This window comes from Arvicanthis niloticus, chromosome 5 (genome assembly GCF_011762505.2).
Source record: "Arvicanthis niloticus isolate mArvNil1 chromosome 5, mArvNil1.pat.X, whole genome shotgun sequence".
In the NCBI taxonomy this organism is placed as follows: domain Eukaryota; kingdom Metazoa; phylum Chordata; class Mammalia; order Rodentia; family Muridae; genus Arvicanthis; species Arvicanthis niloticus.
Window position 1 is genome coordinate 47018912 of NC_047662.1, and position 23263 is coordinate 47042174.

Here is a 23263-nt window from a genome sequence, read left to right on the forward strand (position 1 = left end):
TCCCAAGAATCTGACCAGCCCAGTCAGGAGCTCCATAAAGGGAATCCAACTTTGCTACATATTATCTGATCTCAGTAACTCTTTGGTATCTTGGTTGCAAGCTTCTGTGATCATCCTACTCCTGCAACTCCTTAATCTTTCCTGGCTGAAAAAGAGTTCCACTGGAGATGCAGTCTTGCCTCCTCTCAAAGTTGCAGTGGTCTTTGAGGACTGGCTGACCTTGGGAAAACCTTTTGCTAAGAGGCCCTGCTTGGGTAGCATTCCTAGCAATCTCTTTATGTTCAGGCTCTCTGGTTTTAAGTGAAATCATTTCAAATGTATTCGTGGTGCTACATTCTGGAACTTTTGATGGAGTGAGGTTCACCGTTAAGGAACTTTTATCCATTGTCTCTGTGCAAAATGGGATTTTTAAAAAAATCTATAATGATGTTAATCTTTAAAATTATAAGCATTTGGTTTGTACACATCTTGTCCAGTTTTAACGATTTTAACAATGCTTATGTCACATTCCTCATCAAACTGCACAGCTCATAGACCTCTGCTACAGTTTTTTAATTTATATTGTGTTAACTTTATTTACATATGTTATCTGCCCATTCATTTACCCCTCCAACTCTACCCAGTTATCCCCAACATATCCCCCTCCCAACTTCATGTCCTCTTCTACTTTTTTAAATCACTAATTCCAATTACTTCTGCCCAGTTGTGCATGGTATGGGACCATCCATTAGAATTTGTGAAACCTACCAGCGGCTACAACCCTTCAAAAAATAATTTTCCTTCCCCCAAACAACTATAAACTACTAATAGTTCCTTGGTCCTGACCATAAAGGCTTTGAGCTCTTTTCCAACCCACACTGGAATTTTGACTGGCTTGATTTTGTGCTGATAACCACAGATGCCGTGAATTCACGACTGCATTAGCCATGATGGATCCAGAAGACAGCATGTCATAGCTCCCTCTGCATCCTACGGCTCTTACATTCTTTCCACTTCCTCTTCTGTGAAGTTCACTGAGACATGGGGGCAGGGGAGATTGATACAGATTGCTTGGTTTGGGGCTGAACACTCAGCCCCTTACTCTCCATACTTTGACCAGTTATGCATCTGTACGTTGACTGCTACACACTGCAAAGTGAATGATCATTGAGCAAGGTTCAGAGTGGAATGGGTCTATGGATAGAAACCTAAATATTTAGAGGGCATTTTGACATGATAGTACCCTCTGCTTTGAATTCTCTTTATAGCCCTTAATAAATGCACTGAGCAGTAACTATGCCACAGCCTAAATGCTATCAGGTTTTGAAATCTATTTCATCAAAAAATTTAGTCTATTAATTTTTAATATAGCTGTTCTAGTGAGCTTTCACTGTTGACTCAACTCAGTCTAGAGTTAGTGAGATGTCATCACTCAGTTGCATGTCTGTAGAGCATTCTCTTGGTTGCTAGTTGACATAGGAGAACCCAGCCTACTGTGCAGATTGGTTCTGGGCTATATGTCAAAGTGTGTAAGTGTGTGAGCTATCCAGCAGGCAGCATTCCTCCATGATCTCTGCTTTAAGTTCCAGCTTTGCCTTTTCTCAGTGACATACTATTGTTGTGCTAAATGTAGGGGGTGGAGGAGTTCAGTCTGAGGTGCCTCTGGACCTGTGGGGGTTGAGGGGCAGGAGAGGTGTGGGGACGAGGGGCCTGTATTGCTGTGTGTGTGGGGGGGGGACAGGAGAGGTGGGGGAACGAGGGGCTGTATCGCTGTGGGGGGGGACAGGAGAGGTGGGGGAACGAGGGGCTGTATCGCTGGGGGGGGGCAGGAGAGGTGGGGGCACGAGGGGCCTGTATCGAGGCCAAGGACTGACTGGTTCTCAGGCTCTTGGGCATCCAGGCTTCACTGGAAGCATCGAAAGCAGAACAAAGTGGGGGCCTGCAGGCTGTATGTAGCCAGCAGCTGAAGGGGAGAGGTGAACTCCAGCTGTGTCCCTTGAGGAGGAGTCCTCGGCTTGACGAGGTGATTTGGTTGGCTTGGCTTGGCTTGGCTGGGCTGGGCTTGGCTGGGCTTGGCCTTGGCTTGTTTTGGCTGCTGGCCACTAGTTTGGGTTGGTGGTCGTTGTGACTGGAAACGCAGAGAGGTCTTCTGCGGGAGATTAGGTGAAGGCCTTCTCCACTGCTCCCCAAGGCAGATCCCGATGAAAGAGAAACAGTCCATGGTCTTAAGATGTTTATTGTCGTGGTGGAAAGTAGATGATAAAACTGCCCAGTTTCTTGGGGCAGGCCTGAGGTCAAATACCTTTTGTAGGGAGGAGGATCTGAGAAGGAAACTTTAATTGGCTATGCCCTACTGGCCTTAGGTACCTCATTAATATGGAGATCTGTCTTGAGGCTATGGACTGTAAGAGGTAAATCTATGGAGGGCTGTGGCCTCCAAATCTATGGAGGGCTGTGGCCTCATATCAGGAGCCTAGAGTCTGGGGATGTGGCAAAATGTCTGCTGTTCCTTAGGACCTGGGGCCCTTGTCCAGCTGTTTCTAGCCTGTGCTCAACCAGAAACTAGGCTGCCTTTCAAGGTCTGACATGCTATAACCTGTAAACTGAAATAAACCTTTCCTTCCCCTAAGTTTCTTTTAGTTATAGTTATCTTAGTAATAGGATTCAAACCAGACTAATAGCTTACTTGGGTTTTTAATACAATGGGCAGAATACAGCCAAATGAATTGTCAGAATGTAACATGAATTTCCTCTAGCACGAATCTTAATGGAATCTTTGCTCAATTAAGGCTGTCCTGTCCACATTCCTATCAATAGTCAATAGCTGTAGTCTAGCTTTCAACATCAACAATTAAACTTTCTTTTTTTGGCATTCTTCTCTACCCTCATTCCTCCTGTAAGCCAGTTCTCAATGCCTCAAGCTGTATAGTCAGGTTTATCTTTGCAAAAACCCCAGTTCTCTGAACCAATTCTCTGTTTTCATTCTTTTCTCCTTACTGTGACAGAACACCTACCAAAGGCAGCTGTAGGACCTATGTGGGTCACAGTTTGAAAGGATACAATCCATCATGGAAGTGATGGTGGCAGTTAGCAACATGGGGACGGCACTATGCTGACCTCTCATACTTCAGCAGAACAGGAAACACAGTGAGTACTGAGTGTAGGGTCAAGCCATGTAAACATCAAGGTTTATCTGCCAAGAGCCTGCTTTCTCCAGCTACATCCCATTTCCAAGACAGTACCAAACACTCAAACTCATGATTCTATGAAGAACATTTCACGCTCAAACCTAGTATTTCTTCTGTTTTACTGTTCCTCTGTCCCTTTATTCCTGTCACCCTTGAGATTATTTGAATCATCTTAATTAATTTTTTTATTATTGTGAAAAGATACCATGACCAAGGCAACTTATTAAATAAATTAATTGGGGAATTGCTTATAGTATAGAGGGTTTTACCATGACCATCATGGAGGGAGCACGGCAGCAGGGAGGCAGGCATGGCACGGGAGCAGTAGCCGAGAATTGACATCTGATCCACAAGCAGGAGGGGTGGGGAGAGAGAAAGGAGAAAGACAGAGACAGAAACACAGAGATAACCAGCAACACATTGGTTTTTTAAAACCTCAAAGCCTGCCCCCATTAACCCAGATTCTTAAATAAGGCCACACCTCCTAATCCTTCCCAAAAAATGTTTCACCAATTAGGGGCCACGAATTCAAATGTATGAACCTATGGAGGCCATTCTTTCAAACCACCACATGGATTAAATTATTAAATTATTTTATGCACAAGAAAAAGTTTTAAATCCCTGAATATCTGAATCACCAAAGGGCACTCACTTGGCTTTTTTTTTGGTTGGTTGGTTTTTTTTTTTTTTGGACTGGGACTTCTTTTTCCTGTTTCTTTATACATCAACTTGTGTTTACTAAATGTCATGACTGTTGTGTTTAGGACATTCAATTCCCTATCTTCAAAAAAAAAAACATTGTCTTATCAGTCCACTTGATGCATTGAAAAAACAAAATTTCTCTTACAGAACAGCTTGTGTTTTAGCTTAGCTATTTCCATCTTGGCTGGCTGACTGTATCTTCCCTAAACCGTGTGGATCGGAGTGAAACAGAGACTTGGTCAGAAAACCTCCTGTTGGCTCTCTTCTTCCTAGCCTTTCTCCATCACCTTCCAGCAGCTTTGGTTGCCCTGAACTTTGTCCTGTCTTTTCCTGGCCAGTGGCTTTACTGTCAGGTGTATGCTGCATGCAAGGCCAGCTGCAGCCTACCGTCCAGTTAAACCTCATACAAACACCAACTTCACTCTCTCCAAATCAGTTGGACAGAGAGCTCCAATGGTTTATCTCTGTCACTACTTTCTTTTGCTCTGCTGGATGAGAGAGAGTAGAGAGACAGACAGAGAGGGGTGTGTGTGTGTACACACTCACAATATGTTATCTGAGGCAGGGCAGTTCTGATAAGAGACTGCTTACTCATGGTGAGTAAGAATTGCCAAAGGCATTCTCGATTTGTTGTGTTTGCTCAGTTTCTTTTCTCTTTCACAAGTAAGTGCCTGTGTGTTCTGTCTCCTCTCACTCTCTGTCTCCTCTCTCTCTCTCTCTCCCTCTCCCCTCCCTCCTTCCTTCCTTCCTCTCTCTCTCTCTCTCTCTCTCTCTCTCTCTCTCTCTCTCTCGTGTGTGTTTGTATGTGTATGCAGGTTCCATTATTATTTCTAGTTTATTATTCTGTCCTTTCTTAAACAATGATGGATGTCACTTTTTCTTCTTTTCTATTTCTTTCTTTTCTATTTATTTATTTATTTATTTATTTATTTATTTATTTATTTATTTTTGGTATGGGGTTAGGGATTGAATGCATGGACTTGCACATGCTAGGAAGGACTCTACCAGTGGTCTAGACATCAACACACACACACACACACACACAAACACACACACACTTTTACTTTTTGTTTTGAGGCTAATAAAATTAATAAAATGCTGCCCCAGGGTAGCTTCAAAACTGTGATCCTCCAGCCTTAGTCTCTCAGGAGCTGCAGTTACAGGCCTATGCTATCACCCCAGCTGGGTGTCACTCTTACCAGTTCATAGACTAGGGAGTTCATTATCTCAGCTATGCTATTGGTTGCTAGTTTTTCAGTCATGAACTTAAAAATTATGCTAAAATAGTTATTTTGTATAGATTTATTGTGGTTCCATTGATAATAGCAGTTTCATCTAAATACAGACACATTTATAGTATTGTTGCTACTAAATATACTATTTATAGTATGGCATGGTGGTAGCTGCCTGTCATCCCTGTCAGCACTGGAGAGGCTGAGGCAAGAGGATTGCAACATCAAGGCCAGCCTGAGCCACATAGGAAGACTGTTTCTCAAATATGAAGCAAGCAAATACTGAAACAGTAAAAAAAAAAAAAAAAATTATGTCGTTTCCCCTCCATTTATCTCACTGGGGAATAAATTATTAAAACATTATCTCTTAGGGACCTTGTTTTCATATAACTTTATTTGAAGTATTAATTTGTATAGTGTTAATTGGCATCTTATTTAGCACTCTAGGTGTCTTATTAAAAAATCCTAACATCATAAGATTGACATGTAGGGTTTTATTTTTACATTTTTTATTGGATATTTTATTTACATTTCAGATGTTATCCCCTTTCCCCATTCCCCCCACAGGCACACCTATCCCATCCCCCCTCCTCCTGCTTCTATGAGGATGTGTCCCCACCCACCCACCCACTCCCACCTCCCCACCTTCAAATTCTCCCACACTATGCTTCCAGCCTTCACAGGACCAAGGACATCCTCTCCCACCTATGCCCTACAAGGCCCTCCTCCCCTACATATAGAGCTGGAGCCATGGGTCTCTCACTATGTGCTCCAAGGCTGGTGGTTTAAACCCTGGGAGCTCTGGTTGGTTGGTATTGTTGCTCTCCCCATGGGACTGCAAACCCTTTCAGCTCCTTCAGTCCTTTGGTCTTCTCTCTAACTCCTCCATTTGGGAACCCCATAATCAGTTCAATAATTAGCTGTGAGCATCCACCTCTGTATATGTCAGGCTCTGGCAGACCTCTAAGGAGACAGCTATATCAGACTCCTGTCAGCATGCACTTCCTGGCATCCACATCAGCATCTGCCTCTGGTGACTGCACATGGGATGGATACCCAGGTGGAGCAATCTCTGGATGGCCCTTCCTTCAGTTTCTGTCCCATACTTTGTGTCCGTATTTGCTCCCATGAGTATTGTTACTCCTTCTAAGAAGGACTGAAGCACCCACACTTTGGTCTTTTTTCTTCATGAGCTTCATGTGGTCTGTGAGTTGAATCTTGGGTATTTCGAGCTTCTGGACTAATATCCATTATCAGTAAGTGAATACCACGTGTGTTCTTTTGTGATTGTGTTACCTCACTCAGAATGATATTTTCTAGTTCCATCCATTTGCCTAAGAATTTCATGAATTCATTGTTTTTAATAGCTAGTACTCCATTGTGTAAATGTACCACATTTTCTGTATCCATTCCTCTGTTGAAGGACATCTGGGTTCTTCCCAGCTTCTGGCTATTATAAATAAGTCTGCAAAGAACATAGTGGAGCATATGTCCTTGTTATATGTTGGAGCATCTTCTGGGTATATGCCCAGGAGTGGTATTGCTGGGTCCTTAGGTAATGCTATGTCCAATTTTCTGCGGAACCACCAGATTGATTTCCAGAGATGTTGTATCAGTTTGCAATCCCACCAACAATGGAGTGTTCCTCTTTCTCCACATCCTCACCAGCATCTGCTATTACCTGATTTTTTTTTTTATCTTAGCCATTCTGACTAGTGTGAGATGGAATCACAGGTTTGTTTTGATTTGCATTTCCCTGATGAGTAAGGATATTGAACATTTCTTTAGGTGCTTCTTGGCCATTCAATTTCCTCAGTTGAGGATTCTTTGTTGAGCTCTGTACTCCATTTTTAATGGGGTTATTTGGTTGTCTGCAGTCTAATTTCTTGAGTGTATATTGGATATTAGCCCTGTATCAGATGTAGGATTGGCAAAGATCTTTTCCCAATCTGTTGGTTGCTGTTTTGTCCTATTGACAGTGTCCTTTGCCTTACAGAAGCTTTGCAATTTTGTGAGGTCCCATTTGTCAATAGTTGATCTTAGAGCCTGAGCCATTGGAGTTCTGTTCAGGAAACTTTCCCCTGTGCCTATGTGTTTGAGGTTCTTCCCCACCTTTTCTTCTATTAGTTCAGTGTATCTGGTTTTATGTGAAGGTCCTTTATCCACTTGGACTTGAGCTTTGTACAAGAAGATAAGAATGGATCGACTTGCATTCTTCTACTTGCTGACCTCCAGTTGAACCAGCACCATTTGTTGAAAATGCTGTCCTTTTTCCACTGGACATTTTAGCTCCTTTGTCAAAGATAGGTGTGTGGGTTCATTTCTGGATCTTCAATTCTATTCCATTGATCGTCCTGCCTGTCTCTGTACCAATACCATGCAGTTTTTTTTATCACTATTGCTCTGTAGTACAGCTTGAGGTCAGGGATAGTGATTCCCCCAGAAGTTTTTTTATTCTTGAAAATAGTTTTCAATATTCTGTGTTTTTTGTTACTCCAAATGAATTTGCAAATTACTCTTTCTATCTCTATGAAGAATTGAGTTGGAAATTTGGTGGGGATTGCATTGAATCTGTAGATTGCTTTCCACAAGATAGCCAGTTTTACTATATTAATCCTGCCAATCCATGCTCATGGGAGATCTTTCCATCTTCTGAGATTGTATTCAATTTGTTTCTTCAGAGACTTGGCGTTGTTGTCATACAGATCTTTCACTTGCTTGGTTAGATTCACACCGAGGTATTTTATAATATTTGTGACTATTGTGAAGGGTGTCATTTCCCTAATTTCTTTCTCAGCCTGTTTATCCTTTGAGTAGAGGAAGGTTACTGATTTGTTTGAATTAATTTTGTATCCAGCCACTTTGTTGAAGCTGTTTATCAGGTTTAGGAGTTCTCTGGTAGAAATTATGGGGTGACTTAAGCATACTATCATATTATCTGCAAATAGTGATATTTTGACTTCTTCCTTTCTTATTCGTAACCCTTTGACTTCCTTTTGTTGTCTAATTGTTCTGGCTAGGACTTCCAGTACTATATTGAATAGGTAGGGAAAGAGTGGGCAGCCTTGTCTAGTCCCTGATTTTAGTGGGATTGCTTCAAGTTTCTCTCCATTTAGTTTGATGTTGGCTACTGGTTTGCTGTATATTGCTTTTACTATGTTTAGGTATAGGCTTTGAAATCCTGATCTTTCCAGGACTTTTACCATGAAGGAATGTTGAATTTTGTCAAATGCTTTCTTAACATCTAGTGAGATGATCATGTGGGTTTTTTTTTCCTTTGAGTTTCTTTATATAGTGGATTATGTTGATGGATTTCCATATATTGAACCATCCCTGCATTCCTGGGATAAAACCTACTTGATCATGATGGATGATTGTTTTGATGTGTTCTTGGATTCGGTTTTCGAGAATTTTATTTTTACATCGATATTGATAAGGGAGATTGCTCTGAAGTTTTCTTTCTTTGTTGTGTCTTTGTGTGGTTTGGGTAGGAATGCAATTGTGGACTCATAGAATGAATTGGGTAGTGTTCCTTCTGTTTCTATTTTGTGGAATAGTTTAAAGAGAATTGGTATTAGGTCTTCCTTGAAGGTCTGATAGAATTCTGCACTAAAACCATCTGTTCCTGGGCTGCTTTTTTTTTGGGGGGGGGGGGGAAGAATTTAATGACTGCTGCTATTTCTTTAGGAGTTATGGGACTGTTTAGATGATTTATCTGATCCTGATTTAACTTTGATGTTTGGTATCTCTGTCTAGAAAATTGTTCATTTCACCCAGATTTTTCAGTTTTGTTGAGTATAGGCTTTTTAAGTAGGATTTTTTGAATTTTCTCAGTTTCTGTTGTTACGTCTCCCTTTTCAGTTCTGATTTTACTAATTTGGATACTGTCTCTGTGCCCTCTGGTTAGCCTGGCTAAGGGTTTATCTATCTTGTAGATTTTCTCAAAAAAAAAAAAAAAAAAAAAAAACAGCTCCTGGTTCTGTTGATACTTTGTATAGTTCTTTTTGTTTCTACTTGGTTGATTTCAGTCCTGAGTTTGATTATTTCCTGCCATCTACTCCTCTTGGGTGTAGTTGCTTCTTTTTGTTCTAGAGCTTTCAGGTTTGTTGTCAAGTTGCTAATATATGCTCTCTCCAGTTTCTTTTTGTAGGCACTTAGAGCTATGAGTTTTCCTCTTAGCACTGCTTTCATTGTGTCCCATAAGTTTTGGTATGATAAGCCTTCATTTTCATTAAATTCTAAAAAGTCTTTAATTTTTTTATTTCTTTCTTCCTTGACCAAGCCATCATTGAGTAGAGCATTGTTCAGTTTCCACGTGTATGTGGGCTTTCCATTGCTATTGTTATTATTGAAGATCAGCCTTCGTTCATGGTGATCTGATGGGACGTAAGGGATTATCTCAATGTTTTTGTATTTGTTTAGGCCTGTTTTGTGACCAACTATATGGTCTATTTTGGAGAAGGTGACATGTGCTGAGAAAAGGGTATATTCTTTTGTTTTAAGAAGAAATGTTCTATAGTATCTGTTAAATCCATTTGGTTCATAACTTCTGTTAGTTTCACTGTGTCTCTGTTTAGTTTCTGTTTCTATGATTTGTCCATTGCTGAGAGTGAGGTGCTGAAATCCCCCACAATTATTGTGTGAGGTGCAATGTGTGCTTTGAGCTTTAATAACGTTTCTTTTATGAATGTGGGTGCCCTTGCATTTGGAGCATAAATGTTCAGAATGGAGAGTTCATCTTGGTAGATTTTTCCTTCGATGAGTATGAAGTGTCCTTATCTTTTTTGATAACTATTTTTGAAAGTCAATTTTATTCGATATTAGAATGGCAACTCCAGCTTGTTTCTTGGGACCATTTGCTTGGAAATTTGTTTTCCAGCCTTTTACTCTTAGGTAGTGTCTGTCTTTGTCATTGAGGTGAGTTTCCTGTATGCAGTAAAATTCTGGATCCTGTTTATGTATTCAGTCTGTTAATCTATGTCTTTTTATTGGGGTATTGAGTCCAATTGAGGTATATTAAGGAAAAATGATTGTTGGTGCTTGTTATTTTTGTTATTAGAGATAGAATTATGTTTTTGAAGCTATCTTCTTTTGGGTTTGTTGGAAGATTACTTTCTTGCTCTTTCTAGGTTGTTGTTTCCCTCCTTGTGTTGGATGAGAAACATCTATTATCCTTTACAGGGCTGGATTTGTGGAAAGACATTGTGTAAATTTGGTTTTGTCATGGAATATCTTGGTTTCTCCATCTATAGTTATTGAGAGTTTTGTTGGGTATACTAGTCTGGGCTGGCATTTGTGTTCTGTTAGGATCTGTATGATATCAGTCCAGGAACTTCTGGCTTTTATAGTCTCTTGTGAGAAGTCTGGTGTAATTCTTATGGGTCTGCCTTTATATGTTACTTGACCTTTTTCCCCTACTGCTTTTAATATTTTTTCTTTGTTTTGTGCATTTGATGTTTTGATTATTATGTGATGGGAGGAATTTCTTTTCTGTTCTAGTCTATTTGGAGTTCTGTGGATTCTTGTATGTTCATGGGCATCTCTTTCTTTAGGTTAGGGAAGTTTTCTTTTATAATTTTGTTGAAGATATTTACTGGCCCTTTAAGTTGGGAATCTTCACTCTCATCTATACCTATTATCCTTGGGTTTGGGCTTCTCATTGTGTCTTGGATTTCCTGGATGTTTTAGGCTAGGAGCTTTTTGCATTTTGCATTTTCTTTGACAGTTATGTCAATATTTTCCATGGTATCTTCTGCACATGAGGTTCTCTCTTCTATCGCTTGTGTTCTGTTGGTGATACTTGCATCTATGACTCCTGATTTCTTTCCTAGGTTTTCTATCTCCAGGGTAGTCTCCCTTTGAGATTTCTTTCTTGTTTCTACTTCCATTTTTAGATCCTGAATAGTTTTGTTTAATTCCTTTACTTCTTTGGTTGTGTTTTCTTGCAATTCTTTAGGGGATTTTTGTGTTTCTTCTTTAAGGGCTTCTACCTGTTTACCTGTGTTCTCCTGTATTTCTTTAAAGTCCTTATTTATGTCCTTCTTAGTGACCTCTATCATCCTCATGAAAAGTGATTTTAAATCTAAATCCTGCTTTTCTGGTGTGATGGGGTGTCCAGGACCTGCTATGGTGGGAGAACTGGGCTCTGATGATGCCAGGTAACCTTGGTTTCTGTTGCTTATGTTCTTGTGCTTGCCTTTCACCATCTGGTTATATCTAGTGCTACCTGCACTCACTGTCTCTGACTGGAGCCTATCTTTCCAGTTATCTTGCTTGTGTCAGAACTCCTCAGAGTCCAGCTGTCTCTATGATCCTGTGATCCTGAGCTGCTCCTGGGTAGAAGAGCTCTTGGGACTCAGGCTGCCTATGGGATCCTGAAATCCTGCTGCTCTGAGTGTACTGGTTCCTCTAGGATGGGTCAGGATATGGTGTCTTCTCAGGAGCAGACCCAACATGTAGGTTTGTACATCATCTTTTCAGGCTTTGATGTTAAGACTATGCCTAACCATGTAAACAACTGAAAGGGTTTTATTGTTGTTTGTTTGTTTGTTTAAGTTAATTGACACAGGCTCTTTTGTAGTTGGTTGGTTTGTTTGTTTGTTTCCTACATGAAAGTTTGAAAGAACTCATTCATCAATCTACTTGGGCCAGGTTCTTTGAAATGGACTTAACTCGTGCATAATAACTATGTTCATTTATGCATGTATATTTTGATGCACAATACAATGAGTAATTATCAAATCAGGATAATTAGTATATCCATCACCTCAAACATTTTCTTCTCTATGTTGAGAAACATTCTAAATACTCTCAACTAGTTATTTTGAAATGTGTAACTATAGTCACCTCATTGTGGTGTAGAACAATAGAGCTTAATCTTTCCTTATGTGCTGGGCAGGGAACCCAGTCTGGCTCTTGCTAGGTAAGCTGTCTGTACAGAATTGCACCATAATTCTAATTAAAAAGGAAAAAAAAGACAACTGTTCTCTGTGTAGCCCAAACTAGACTGAAGGTGCTAACCCTCAACCCCCAAAGCTCTGGGATTTCGCATATGCTGCCATGCCATGATTTTTGATTTGTGTTGAACTTAGGTATTTTGCTCTTTCCAGCCTTTTCTCTTCCTTTAGAATTTCTTTGGCCATTTGGGGACTTTGGTGATGGCACAAAATTTTGGGGTTTTATACATAGACATGAAGGATGTGGCTGGGAACTAAATAAGGTAAATCTGTTCATTGCTCTGGACAGTATGCACACAGATTGACATTAGTAATTCTTCCAAATTGTGTACATAGGATTCTTCCCTTTCAGGATGTATAAAACGATTGATTGGGGGAGAGGTTCTAACACCCGTTTTGCTCCCAAATAAGTATAAGGCATTTCTGTGTGTGCTCTAGCCCTTTTATCTCCTGAATAAAGACACAGAGACATGGTTTTCTTATTAACAAGCTACAAGCCTAAGCTGGACAGGTTCTGAGCTACTCTAACCCAACTATGCTGCTGATACGTTGAGGAATTGTCCTTTACCTGCATCTGGTCTTGCCCTGACTTGCTCTGCTCCATGTGTATCCTCATGGCTCCTCTCTCATCATGACCTCCTGGTGAATCCTCCTCCTCTCTTCATGTGGTTTCTCCTCACCTTCCTCTTCTCATGGTCCTTCTTGTCTCCTCTGTCCTTAGAACCCCCAATCTTGGATTGGAAGTCCTCTCCTCATCTGCCCAGCTAATTGGCTGATCCGGTCTTTTATTAACCAATCAGAGGTGTTAGAAGACAATTTTTACATAACATTGAGACTGGAGCTGCATGATCATGCCATGTCTGGACTGTAAACAGATGTCTGGGCTAGACATCAGCATCTGAATGTGAATTCACAGGGCACAAAACCATTCTGCAACAGTGATGTGCTTATGTCTTTATTTTTTTCATCTCCTTGATAAAAGTTGCCATTTTTTTTCTTTTTTTACAGCTCTCACAAATACAATGGCTTTCTCAATTTCTCTCTCACTTTATTGGCTTGTTTTTGTAGGTAGATTTTGTATCATCCACTTCACTGAATTTATTCACCAAATCTAAATGAGTTTTTGTTGAAATGTTTGCATTTTTCTATAAATAAGATCTTATTTTCTGTACATAAAAACAACTTGACTACCTCTCTTCCAATTTGGATACTCTTAACTTCTTTTCATTGCCTGATTGCTTTGGCCTGGGATTTCTAGTCCTGTACTGACTAAAACTGGTCAAGGTGGAGATTCTTCTCTTCCTCGTGACCTTAGAGGAGAAGTCTTCAACTATTCCCTACTGAGTAGAGTATAGCTACTCTATACAGAGTCAGCTGTGGGTTTGTCATATTACATGCAGTCCATTGTTTTGTGCATTTTTAGTTTTGTTTTACTTGTAGCCTCTATACTGGCTAGTCTTATATCAACTTCTCACAAACTAGAGTTAGTTATATGAAAGAAGGGAAATTTAATTTAAAAATTGCCTCCAAGGGGCTGGTGAGATGGCTCAGAGACTAAGAGCTGGCTACGCTTCCAGAGGTCCTGAGCTCAATTCCCAGCAACCACACGGTAGCTCACGACCATCTATAATGGGGTTTGATGCCCTCTTCTGACAGACTGAGCAAACCAATAGGCAGCATTCTCCATGGCCTCTGCATCAGCTCCTGTCTCCAACTTTCTGCCCTGCTTGAGTTCCTGTCCTGACTTCATTGAATGGTGAACAGCAGTATGGATATGTAAGCCAAATAAACCCTTTCCTTCCCAGTGTGCTTTTTTGGTCTTGGTGTTTTATCAGACATAGTATGACCCTAACTAAAACACCTTCTCACCTTCAGATCTCTTCTTTTCTTATCAGTGATCATCATAACTTTTATGATTTCTACGTGTGCGTGCATACACACACTTTAAACCTAGAGTCCGCACGTGAGAGAAACTATTAGTAGTCTCATGAGTCTGACTTATTTTGCTGAACATAATGGCTTCTAATTGCAAATAACATGGCTTCCTTTTCCTTCATTGATGAAGAAAGTTCCATTATGCTTACGTATCACATTTTCTTTGTTCAATAATCTTTTGGTGAGTATCTTGGATGATTCTCTTTCTTAGCTATTGTGAGTAGGGCAGCAATAAGTTTAGATGTTCTAGTACCTCTGTGGTACAATGCTTAGCATCCTTTTAGTGTATGCCAAGGAATGGAAGAACTCAGTCACAAGATCATTCTATTTTTAGTTTTTTGGAGGTACCTCCACATTAATGTCTATCATATAATAATTTACATTCCCACCAACAGTGTATAAGTGTTCCTCTTTCTCCATATCATCAACATTTGCTGAAAGTAGATTTTATTGATAACTGCTATTCTGACTAGGACATGATGAAACCTTTTTTTACTCCAGAAATCAAAATATATAAATAAAAGGCCAGCAAGGTGAAAGAGAGGAAAGAGAGAGAGAGAGAGAGAGAGAGAGAGAGAGAGAGAGAGAGAGAGGCAAAAAGATCCAGACAAAATATTAAACAAAAAAATTTCCAAAAATACCATTGAGTTCATTTTGAATTGGCTATCCACTGCTGGGCATGGGGCTTAGCTTTAGTGTGGTTTGAATACCCAGTGAGACTTTATTGGAGGTGATTTTTCCTTTGTGAGTAGTGATCACTTGGATATAGCTTCCTGGTCAGTGATGGGAGATTATGTTTACTTCTTGCTCTCAGTACTGGGAGCCTACCTAACCTGTACTTGTGTAAGCCCTGTGCATGCTGCGACAGTATCTATGGGTTCATAATGTATGCCAGGTCTGTTGTGTCAGGAAGACATGGTTTCTTTAGAGTCCTCCATCCCCACTGGCTTTTACATTCTTTCCACTTCCTCTATGGTAATATTTCCTCTTCCTGAGAGGAGAGATTTGATGGAGACATCACATTTAGAAGTGAGTGTTACAAGGTCTCTTATTCTGCACATTGTCCAGTTGTGGGTCTCTGTTCCCATCTTCTGCAGGAGGGAGCTTCTCTGATGATGGCTAAGCAAGGTACTGATCTATGAATATAGCAGTCATTAGGAGTCATTTATTGCTACATTCCTTTACCGGAACAGTAGTATTTGGCTTTCCCCTAGGTCCCTGGGCTGTCTAGTCTCAAGTTCTTGGCCACTGAAGTGGTAAGAAGTATGGGTTTCATCTCATAGAATAGGCCTAGAAGATAGTGATTGGTTACTCCCACAACTTCTGTCCATGATTGCACTAGTATATCATGTACGCAGGTTACCACTGTTATATGAAGGGTTTATAGTAGGTTGGTGTTTACGTTTCTACTCTGGTAGTTTGCAGAATTCTTTCTAGTACCATGAACACTATCCAGTAAAGGGTGAAGTCTCTGGTTATGTACCAGCTCAACTTCTCCATGTTCAATGAGATATGCATGTAGGTGTTGTCTTCAGAAATAGGACCTTATCAGAGAGATGGAATCTTAACAAAGTTTTAATTTTATTTAAGTAATGGCTAAGGACATTAGACACTTTTTCAAATATTTATTATTGGCCATTTGTATTTCTTCTTTTGAAAATTATTCTGTTTATTCACCTATTTACTATTTGGTTGGTTTGTTTTCTTGATGTTTATTACAGTTATTTATGAATTTTACATATCAGTTCCCTGTCTGATGCATAGTTAGCAAATACTTCTTCCCATTCTGAAGACCATCTCTACACTTGGAACAATATGCTGGACAAGAGCATTTTGATTTCACATAATCTCATATGTCCATCTTTGAAATTACCTTCTCTATACTAGATTCCTTTCAAGAAAATCCTTGCCTATCCCTTTAACTTGAAGTGTGTTTTGCTATTGTTTTATGGTATATGTATGCACACATGTGCTGTGCATGTGTGCGATATATGCACTGCATGTCCAAGTGGGTAGAGGCCAGGATGAACAGTGTCCTGCTCTATCATTCCACCTTCCTGTCCCCTCCTCAGAACTGTTCTGCTGTTGTTCCCGTTCTATTAAAACAAAGCTGGATGATTTCCTTGGTTTGAACTTCAGTTACATTTAGAAAAATATTTTTTATGAGTATGAAGTCCAACTTTTATTGACAAGGGAAAAAGCAATTAATACACAAACCTAAGCAAATCTTTTCAGGTTTGTTTTCTTATTCATAAAGTGTTAATGATAACACTTTATGAATACACTGAAAACATCAACCTCACGGATGGATTATATAAAATGCCATATTTGAAGGTACTTATTTCCAAAGTGTTATCTCAGTGGTGAAGCACCTGCCTAGCTAGTATCCATGTGGCCCTAGGTTCAATTCCCAGTACTGAAAAACAGTATTTTAAGAACCACATAGGTGGTAGTTATCATAACTAGATATTAGAAATGTGAATAATTATGGCTAGGATATATAGCTGGTGTACAGAATCCTGTAGATTTGATTCTTATCATAGTATAAACTTGAGGATGTGGTGCATACATACCTGCAATCCCAGCACTCAAGAGCTGGAGTCAGGAGGATGAAAAGTAGCTAAAGGTCAGCCTGGAATCCATGAGACCCTGTTTTGGTGGATGCGGTGGGGAGCAGGGGGTAGAATACAGATAAAAACACTTTCTAAGAGGTCTCCATTTTTCATGCTGTTTAGACAGAATACGCAAATCCCTTGCCATTTCCACTGCCTCGGTCTAAACACCTGTGTAAAAAATCAGCAGAGTCTTCAATCCTGTCTCCCAAACTCGACAATAAATCCAATGCTAGTAAGAAGGAAAACATCTCTCCTCCATTTACAGGTACACAAATTATATGTTTATGTCAAAAGTAGCAGCATCTTATCTACGTTATAAGCATCAAGAAACTGTATGCCCAAGGAATAGTCCTGTTTGGATGTACAGATATAATATGTCATTACTTTGTAACATCTGTTACTACTGAAAAAAAAAATACAAAGTCTGTATTCCTTAGTCCTCTGCCTATGTCAAGACCATTTGTAAATTATTTTATTAGCTCCAGTCTGGCCCTACCAACCTCCAGCCAGAACAGAACCAGAGACATCTGATTCTAGCCAAGGACAAGAATTAAAACTGTCTGCTTTCTGGGTCCGTGCTCCCAATATGCCTAACTCTGTTTCCATCTCTTGTCCTCATCACTGCTTAGAACCAAAGTTTACAAAAGACTGGTCAGATTTGAATTTCCCTGGGAAGCACAGATAGTAAGAACTTAATTAAACATACTAATTACATTTTTATGTTGTGTGTGTATGCATGTAGGTATGTACATGCATCCTACTTTTCATGTGTAAAAGTCAGAGGACAACATGAGGGTCTTGAAACTCTCCTCTTATCATGTAGGTTCTGGGTATCAAACTTAGGTCATCAGACTTGGCAGCAAGTGCCTTTACCTATGGAGTGGTCTCACATAACCATACTTAATTGTCATTACAAAAACCTTGATAGAGACCTCTTCAGAACCCTTGTTTCTTTGTCCTAAATGGCCCAGCAGAAATTCAGTGGCACAGCACAATTTTAAAAGCCTTTCAAGTTGACAAACCCTGTCATACAAGGGGGCAAGTAGCACAAATAGCCCAGAAGAATCAAAACAGCTCAGAAGAACCCAGAAAAACAAAGCCAGTCACCAAAATAACTCAGAGAGCTCAGTGGTGTCCAGTGGAACCCCAAAACTAAACTGAAGGCAAAGTGAAGGATACACAGATCTAAGAGAGACTTTTAAAAGGTTAAATTTTTCAAGTGCATATTGAAGTCCAATCATTCATTTTTCTACTTTGTCAAAGAGAAGTGAAAAAACATCTGATGTTGGTTGAAATGGGAATAAATGAAAAAAAAAAAATCCTGGAAAAAATTATTCAAGCAGCTACATAGAACCCTTAGTCTTTCTTCTCCATCTGTGGTTAATTTGCCACCCAAAAATGCAGAAAAAGATCTAGCCAGTGTGGCCACATTGAAAGAAGAGCAAATAAAGAGGTCTGGTGACCCTTCCCTTCTCCTCCCAAGTCCATCTTTGCAGTCTTGATATGAGATGTAGTTATAAATGAATATGTTGTCGCAATTCACCATACTATACACTTAAGATATAAATACGTTATTGTATATAAATTATACCACAATAAAGCAAAGTTACAAAGACAGCTATAAGGAAACAGTATCTTCTACACACAGGAGGGCAGCTGCACATAAGAACTCACAGTGGTTATGACAGCAGGCAAGCCCAAGCCAGATCAACTCCCAAAACAGAGATAGGGGTAGGGAGTGGGGGTAGGGAGTTGGACATGAAATCTCACCTCTAGCCAAGTAGCTATTGGCAACTGATAACTTCTTGGAGAAGGAGAACTGGTTTTCTCTAAGAGTGTAGGCCTGGTAAGCAATCCAGTGAATACCACACATCCAACAATATCTGGGAAGCACAAACTGGCCTGGATGGGTTCCCCAAAAAGGGGTTGGGGGAGTAGATCTGGGAAGTGCTAGAGAAGCAGAGAGTATGATCAAAACCTGTTGTATTAATTTTTCAAAAATCTAATACAAAAATAGTGTTTTAAAAATCAAAGTTAAGGGTCCAGAGAGATGGTTCAGTGGATAAGAGCACTGACTACTCTTCCAGAGGACCCAGGTTCAATTCCCAGCATCTGCATGGCAGCTCACCACTGTCTGTCAGTCTCAGGAGATCCCATGTCATCATCTGACCTCCTGCACCAGGCACAAATACAGTGCAGAGACACACATGCAAGCAAAATACGCATACACATACAAATACATCTTTTTTAATTAAACAAAACACTACAAAGGTCTAAAATGCAATTGTCAAAATAACTGACAAAAGTACATTTTAATTTAAAATTTAAAATATTAGTTTTTGAGGTGTGTATGCATGTGTGTACATATTTGGAAGCTTGAGATTAAAGTCAGGAGTATTTCTCAGTCACTCTCTACCTGACTCATTGGGATGGGCCTTTTAGTTGAATGAAGAGCTTACCAATATAGCTGGTTTAGCTAGCCAGCTTGCTCTGGGGATCTGTCCCCACCTTTCCAGCGATGGAGTTACAGCAGGGTTTCTTAACTGCTGTCTTCAAGCTTGCATAGTTAGGGCTGTACATCTACTAAAGCATCTATCCAGCACCTCCAGATGCTAGTTGAAAAAGTCAATCATAGGATATATAACATAACTTCTCAATGTGCGGACTCACCAGTGGCTTCTGAATGCAGCCATCTGTATTCACATTTACCTTCCTCAGCTGACAACCTGTGCTGTATTGTTAATTCTTTTGACCCTTGATTTTCCAAAATGTCTCTGTTTTACTGTCATTCTTGAGTGAATGCACTACAAATAATATTAATTGTGATATTTGCTAGGATATGGAAGAGTCTAAAGCAAGCAATACACTAAAATAGGACAAGACAAAGCAAACAGTATCACTGGTATGTGTGCTGGTTTGAATGAGAATGCCCCTCCCACCATGGGCTCACATATTTTCATGCTTGGTCTAGTTGATGTACCATTTGGAAAGGATTAGGAGGCGTGGCCTTGTTGGAGGAGGGGGTCTGTCACTGGTGGTGGGCTTAAAGGTTTTAAAATCCCCTGCCAGGAGCACCTCTCTTGTCTCCTCTCTCTCCCTTTCTCCACCTCCCCCACCCCTCCCCAACCTACTACCTGCAAATCAGGATGTAAGGCTACTGTTCCAGTGCCAAGCCTATATGTTTCCTGCTTTCATTATGAACTAGCCCTCTGAAATTGTTACGTGCTTTCATTTATAAGAGTTGCCCAGGTTATGGTGTATCTTCACAGCAATAGAACAGGAAGACAGAAGTTGATAATCAAAGTTGTCATATCGCTGTGACAAGCCTGAGCATTCATTCTATTGTTTGGAGGGATAGAGAAGACTTTGGGACTTTAGAAGCAGGGCTTAATGGGCCACACTAGTAGGAGCAAGTAAGAAAACAGAAAATAGTGCTGAGGGACATAGAAACTACAGAAGCCCATCTCAAGAGGTTTCAGAGAGGAATGATTATTGGAGAGTTTGAAATTTTGGCAAAGAATGTGGCTACTTTTTGCCCTTGTCCAAAAAATTGGCTGATGGCTAAATTGAAGACTTTTGCACTAATGGCACTTTCAGGGGAAATTTCAATAGAGTCAGAGTCAACATTGACTGTGTTGTGTGTTTATTAGTGATCACTCTTATCTAGATCTACAATGAAAAGGAGCACGCTGGGGAAAAAAAATTACAGTTTAAGGGGAGAAAAATAGCCAGGAAATGTAAGGTTGGAGGCAAGTCCTGTGCTCAAGGAGACAAAAAGTTGTTAAAAAAAAAAAAGAAAGAAAGAAAGAAAGAAAGAAAGAAAGAGAAAAAGAAAAAGAAAAAGAAAAGGAAAAAGAAAAAGAAAAGAAAAAGAAAGAAAAAAATCCAGATTCAAAATAGAATAAAGAATAAAGGATATCCTCAGGGCAAGACACCACCCAGCTAATTCTGCAACTTTGAAAAGAATAAGCTTGCAGATTTTCCTTGGCCTGGAAACCATCAAGTCAAAGTTTATGCAAATGTAAACCATGGGGGGGGTGAGTATCCCAGCTTTCAGCCCCAGCAAATAGAAAAATTTGGCAGCTTCAGCCAGTGGTTCTGGCTAAAAGTCAAGGATACAGGAACAGGGTTGTCTTAGTTTGGGTTTCATTGCTGTAAAGAGGCACCATGACTAAGACAACTCTTATAAAGAACAACATTTAATTGAGTCTGGCTTATAGTTTCAGAGGTTCAGTCTGGTATCATCATGGCAGTGTCCAGGCAGACTTGGTGCTTGAGGAGTCAAAAGTTCCACATCTTGATCCAAAGGTAGTCAAGAAAAGACTTCCTACAGACAACTAGGATCTCTCCCTCACTGGGTGGAGCTTGGGCATAAGACCTCAAAGCCCACCCCCACAGTGACATACTTCCTCCAGCAAGGCCACACCTATTCCAATAAGGACATACCTCCTAAAAATGTCACTTGCTGTGGGGCAAGCCTTCAAACACATGAGTCTATGAGAACCAAAGCCATCCGAACCACCACAAGGGTTAAGGAATCTTCCTCCACTGTTAAGGAAAGCCACCGAGGCCAGCAGTTTGACAGGACAGTCCTTGCATGGAGGCTTTAAAAGGCCATTGCATGAAGCTGGATTGCATTGAAGACCCTAAAATGTTGCAGATGCCAGAGCCATAGGATACCCGCCAACGAGAGCTGCAGACTGTGTGAAACTAGCCCAAGAGAAAGAAGTGTGTTGCAGTCAATAAAGTTTAAAGTTGGAGATCTGAAAAGCACTTTGATATCAGACATGGAGATATAGAATTTGGAGTTTGCCCTGCTATGTTTGGGTCATACTTTGGCCCAGTATTTTCTCCCTCTGCTCCCATTCTCTTTTGGAATGGTGATATATATTCTGTGCCATTGTATGTGAGAAGTATGTGAGAGGCTTTTTTAAATTTTAATTTTACTAGTTAAATTTACTTTTACTAGTTTTTTACTAGTTTACTAGTTTACTAGTTAAATTTAATTTTACTAGTTAAAAAAATGCCTAAGAGACTTTGGACTTTTAAGCAGTCTTGAGACTGAAGTTCTATGGAGACTTTTGAACTTGGACTAAATGCATTTGCTTTATGATTTGCCTACAAGCCTATGAGGGCCAGGGAGTGGAACGTGGTGGTTTGAATGAGATTGGCCCCCACAGACTCATGTGTTTGTGTGCTTAGTCTCCAGATGATGAAGTGTTTGGAAAGAGTAGGAGGTATGGCCTTGTTGGAGTTGGTCACTGGGGTTGGGCTTTGTGGTTTCAAAAGCCCATACCATTCCCAGCATCTCTGCCTGCTGCCTGCAAATAAACCAACAACTTTTGTCCATGTTATGTTTGCACTGTTTTAGCTGAATACTGAAGTCTTGATCTATCTTTTCTTCTACCTTGTTCACTCAAGAAGTGTGGATGACAAAATGGCTCAGTAGTTTAAAGCACTTACTGTTCTTGCAGACAATTGATTTTGATACCCAGCACCACATCAGACAGCCCATAACTACCTGTAACTCCGACTCCAAAAAATCTGACATCTCTTTCTCCATGACACAGACACACTCAAGCATACAAAAAAGGGTCAACAAACTACTACAAATTTGCCTCCATGCCAGAGGTTTTCTGTTATTTTAAACTATAAGATATTTCATACAGACATTTTCTAGGTAGTGTTGTACTTATGTATCTTTTATGGAAATCTATAATTGCAGATGAAAATGAAAGCAGAGCTAAGATGTCCATGCATTCTCCAGACCACTCAGCAGATTCTAGTAAAAATGGGTAATTTATTTTTAAAATGTTACTATTTTATACTGTTCAATGACAACTCTGGTAGAACAAGTTTGCCTTGTATAATACAGAATGATTTTTTTCCTGCTTATTATTGGCATATACTCTTATAATGCCATCAAAGGAGGAGCCTCAGACTGGTCAGCTAGTGGGCATCCCATCCTGAGTGCAGTCAAATGAAGATAGAGAGTATTGCTATGTTTTATAGTAGGTACAAATTTAGTTATACTTCCACAGGGAGGTGGAAAAGTAGTTTATTTTTCCTTAACATCTAGATCCTTCTCGTCAGCATCTCTGCCTAATGGAGGGGAAAGTTGGCAGTAGGGATATTTTGCAACTTTGGAGCAATGATGAATGAGTTCCTTAGGCTTAAGTCACCCTTTTGTTTCTCTACAAGACAGTATCTGTGGAGTATGCATGAGTGAGGGCCTTGATGAATCTTGGGAAAAGGAAATCAAGATACTGGACAAGGATCAGAACCAGATCCTGGTGTCACTGTCAGGACTAGTGATCACAGGATTCCTCCCTAGGTGCCCCGTGGCTGCTGATTGTCTGTGGCTCGAAAGCTTGTGGTCTATTCTCTATGAAGTAGGTCAGGGTCCACTGTCAGGACCCACTGACAGAATAGGCTTTCTGAGGCTCTGTTATCTCCTCCATCCTTACCTTCTGTGAGTGAGGCTATCTGCCTCACCTTTGCCCAGTCTGTGCTACAGGTTACCTCAAATCCTGCAAGGATAAGCCCACTTGCCACTTAAATCAATGGAGACCCGAGATGAAAAGCGTATTTTCTCTTTCCCTGTTCACAACGCTCTTTACTAGATTGTTATAAAGCCCCAGGAAAGGTTGTGATCA

At 40.2% G+C, this 23263-nt stretch overlaps 1 protein-coding gene across 2 annotated transcripts in view; it reads left to right on the forward strand.

Annotated features, from left to right (window-relative positions):
• The window catches only part of C5H1orf141 (chromosome 5 C1orf141 homolog), a 61179-nt gene that overhangs the window by 32896 nt on the left and 5020 nt on the right, over positions 1-23263 (forward strand). For both annotated transcript variants that reach the window (XM_034503763.2, XM_034503762.2), the window contains exons 6-7: positions 16728-16872; positions 22333-22402. In XM_034503763.2, the coding sequence (XP_034359654.1) occupies positions 16728-16872; positions 22333-22402 (215 nt within the window). The remainder of the gene's footprint in view (positions 1-16727; positions 16873-22332; positions 22403-23263) is intronic.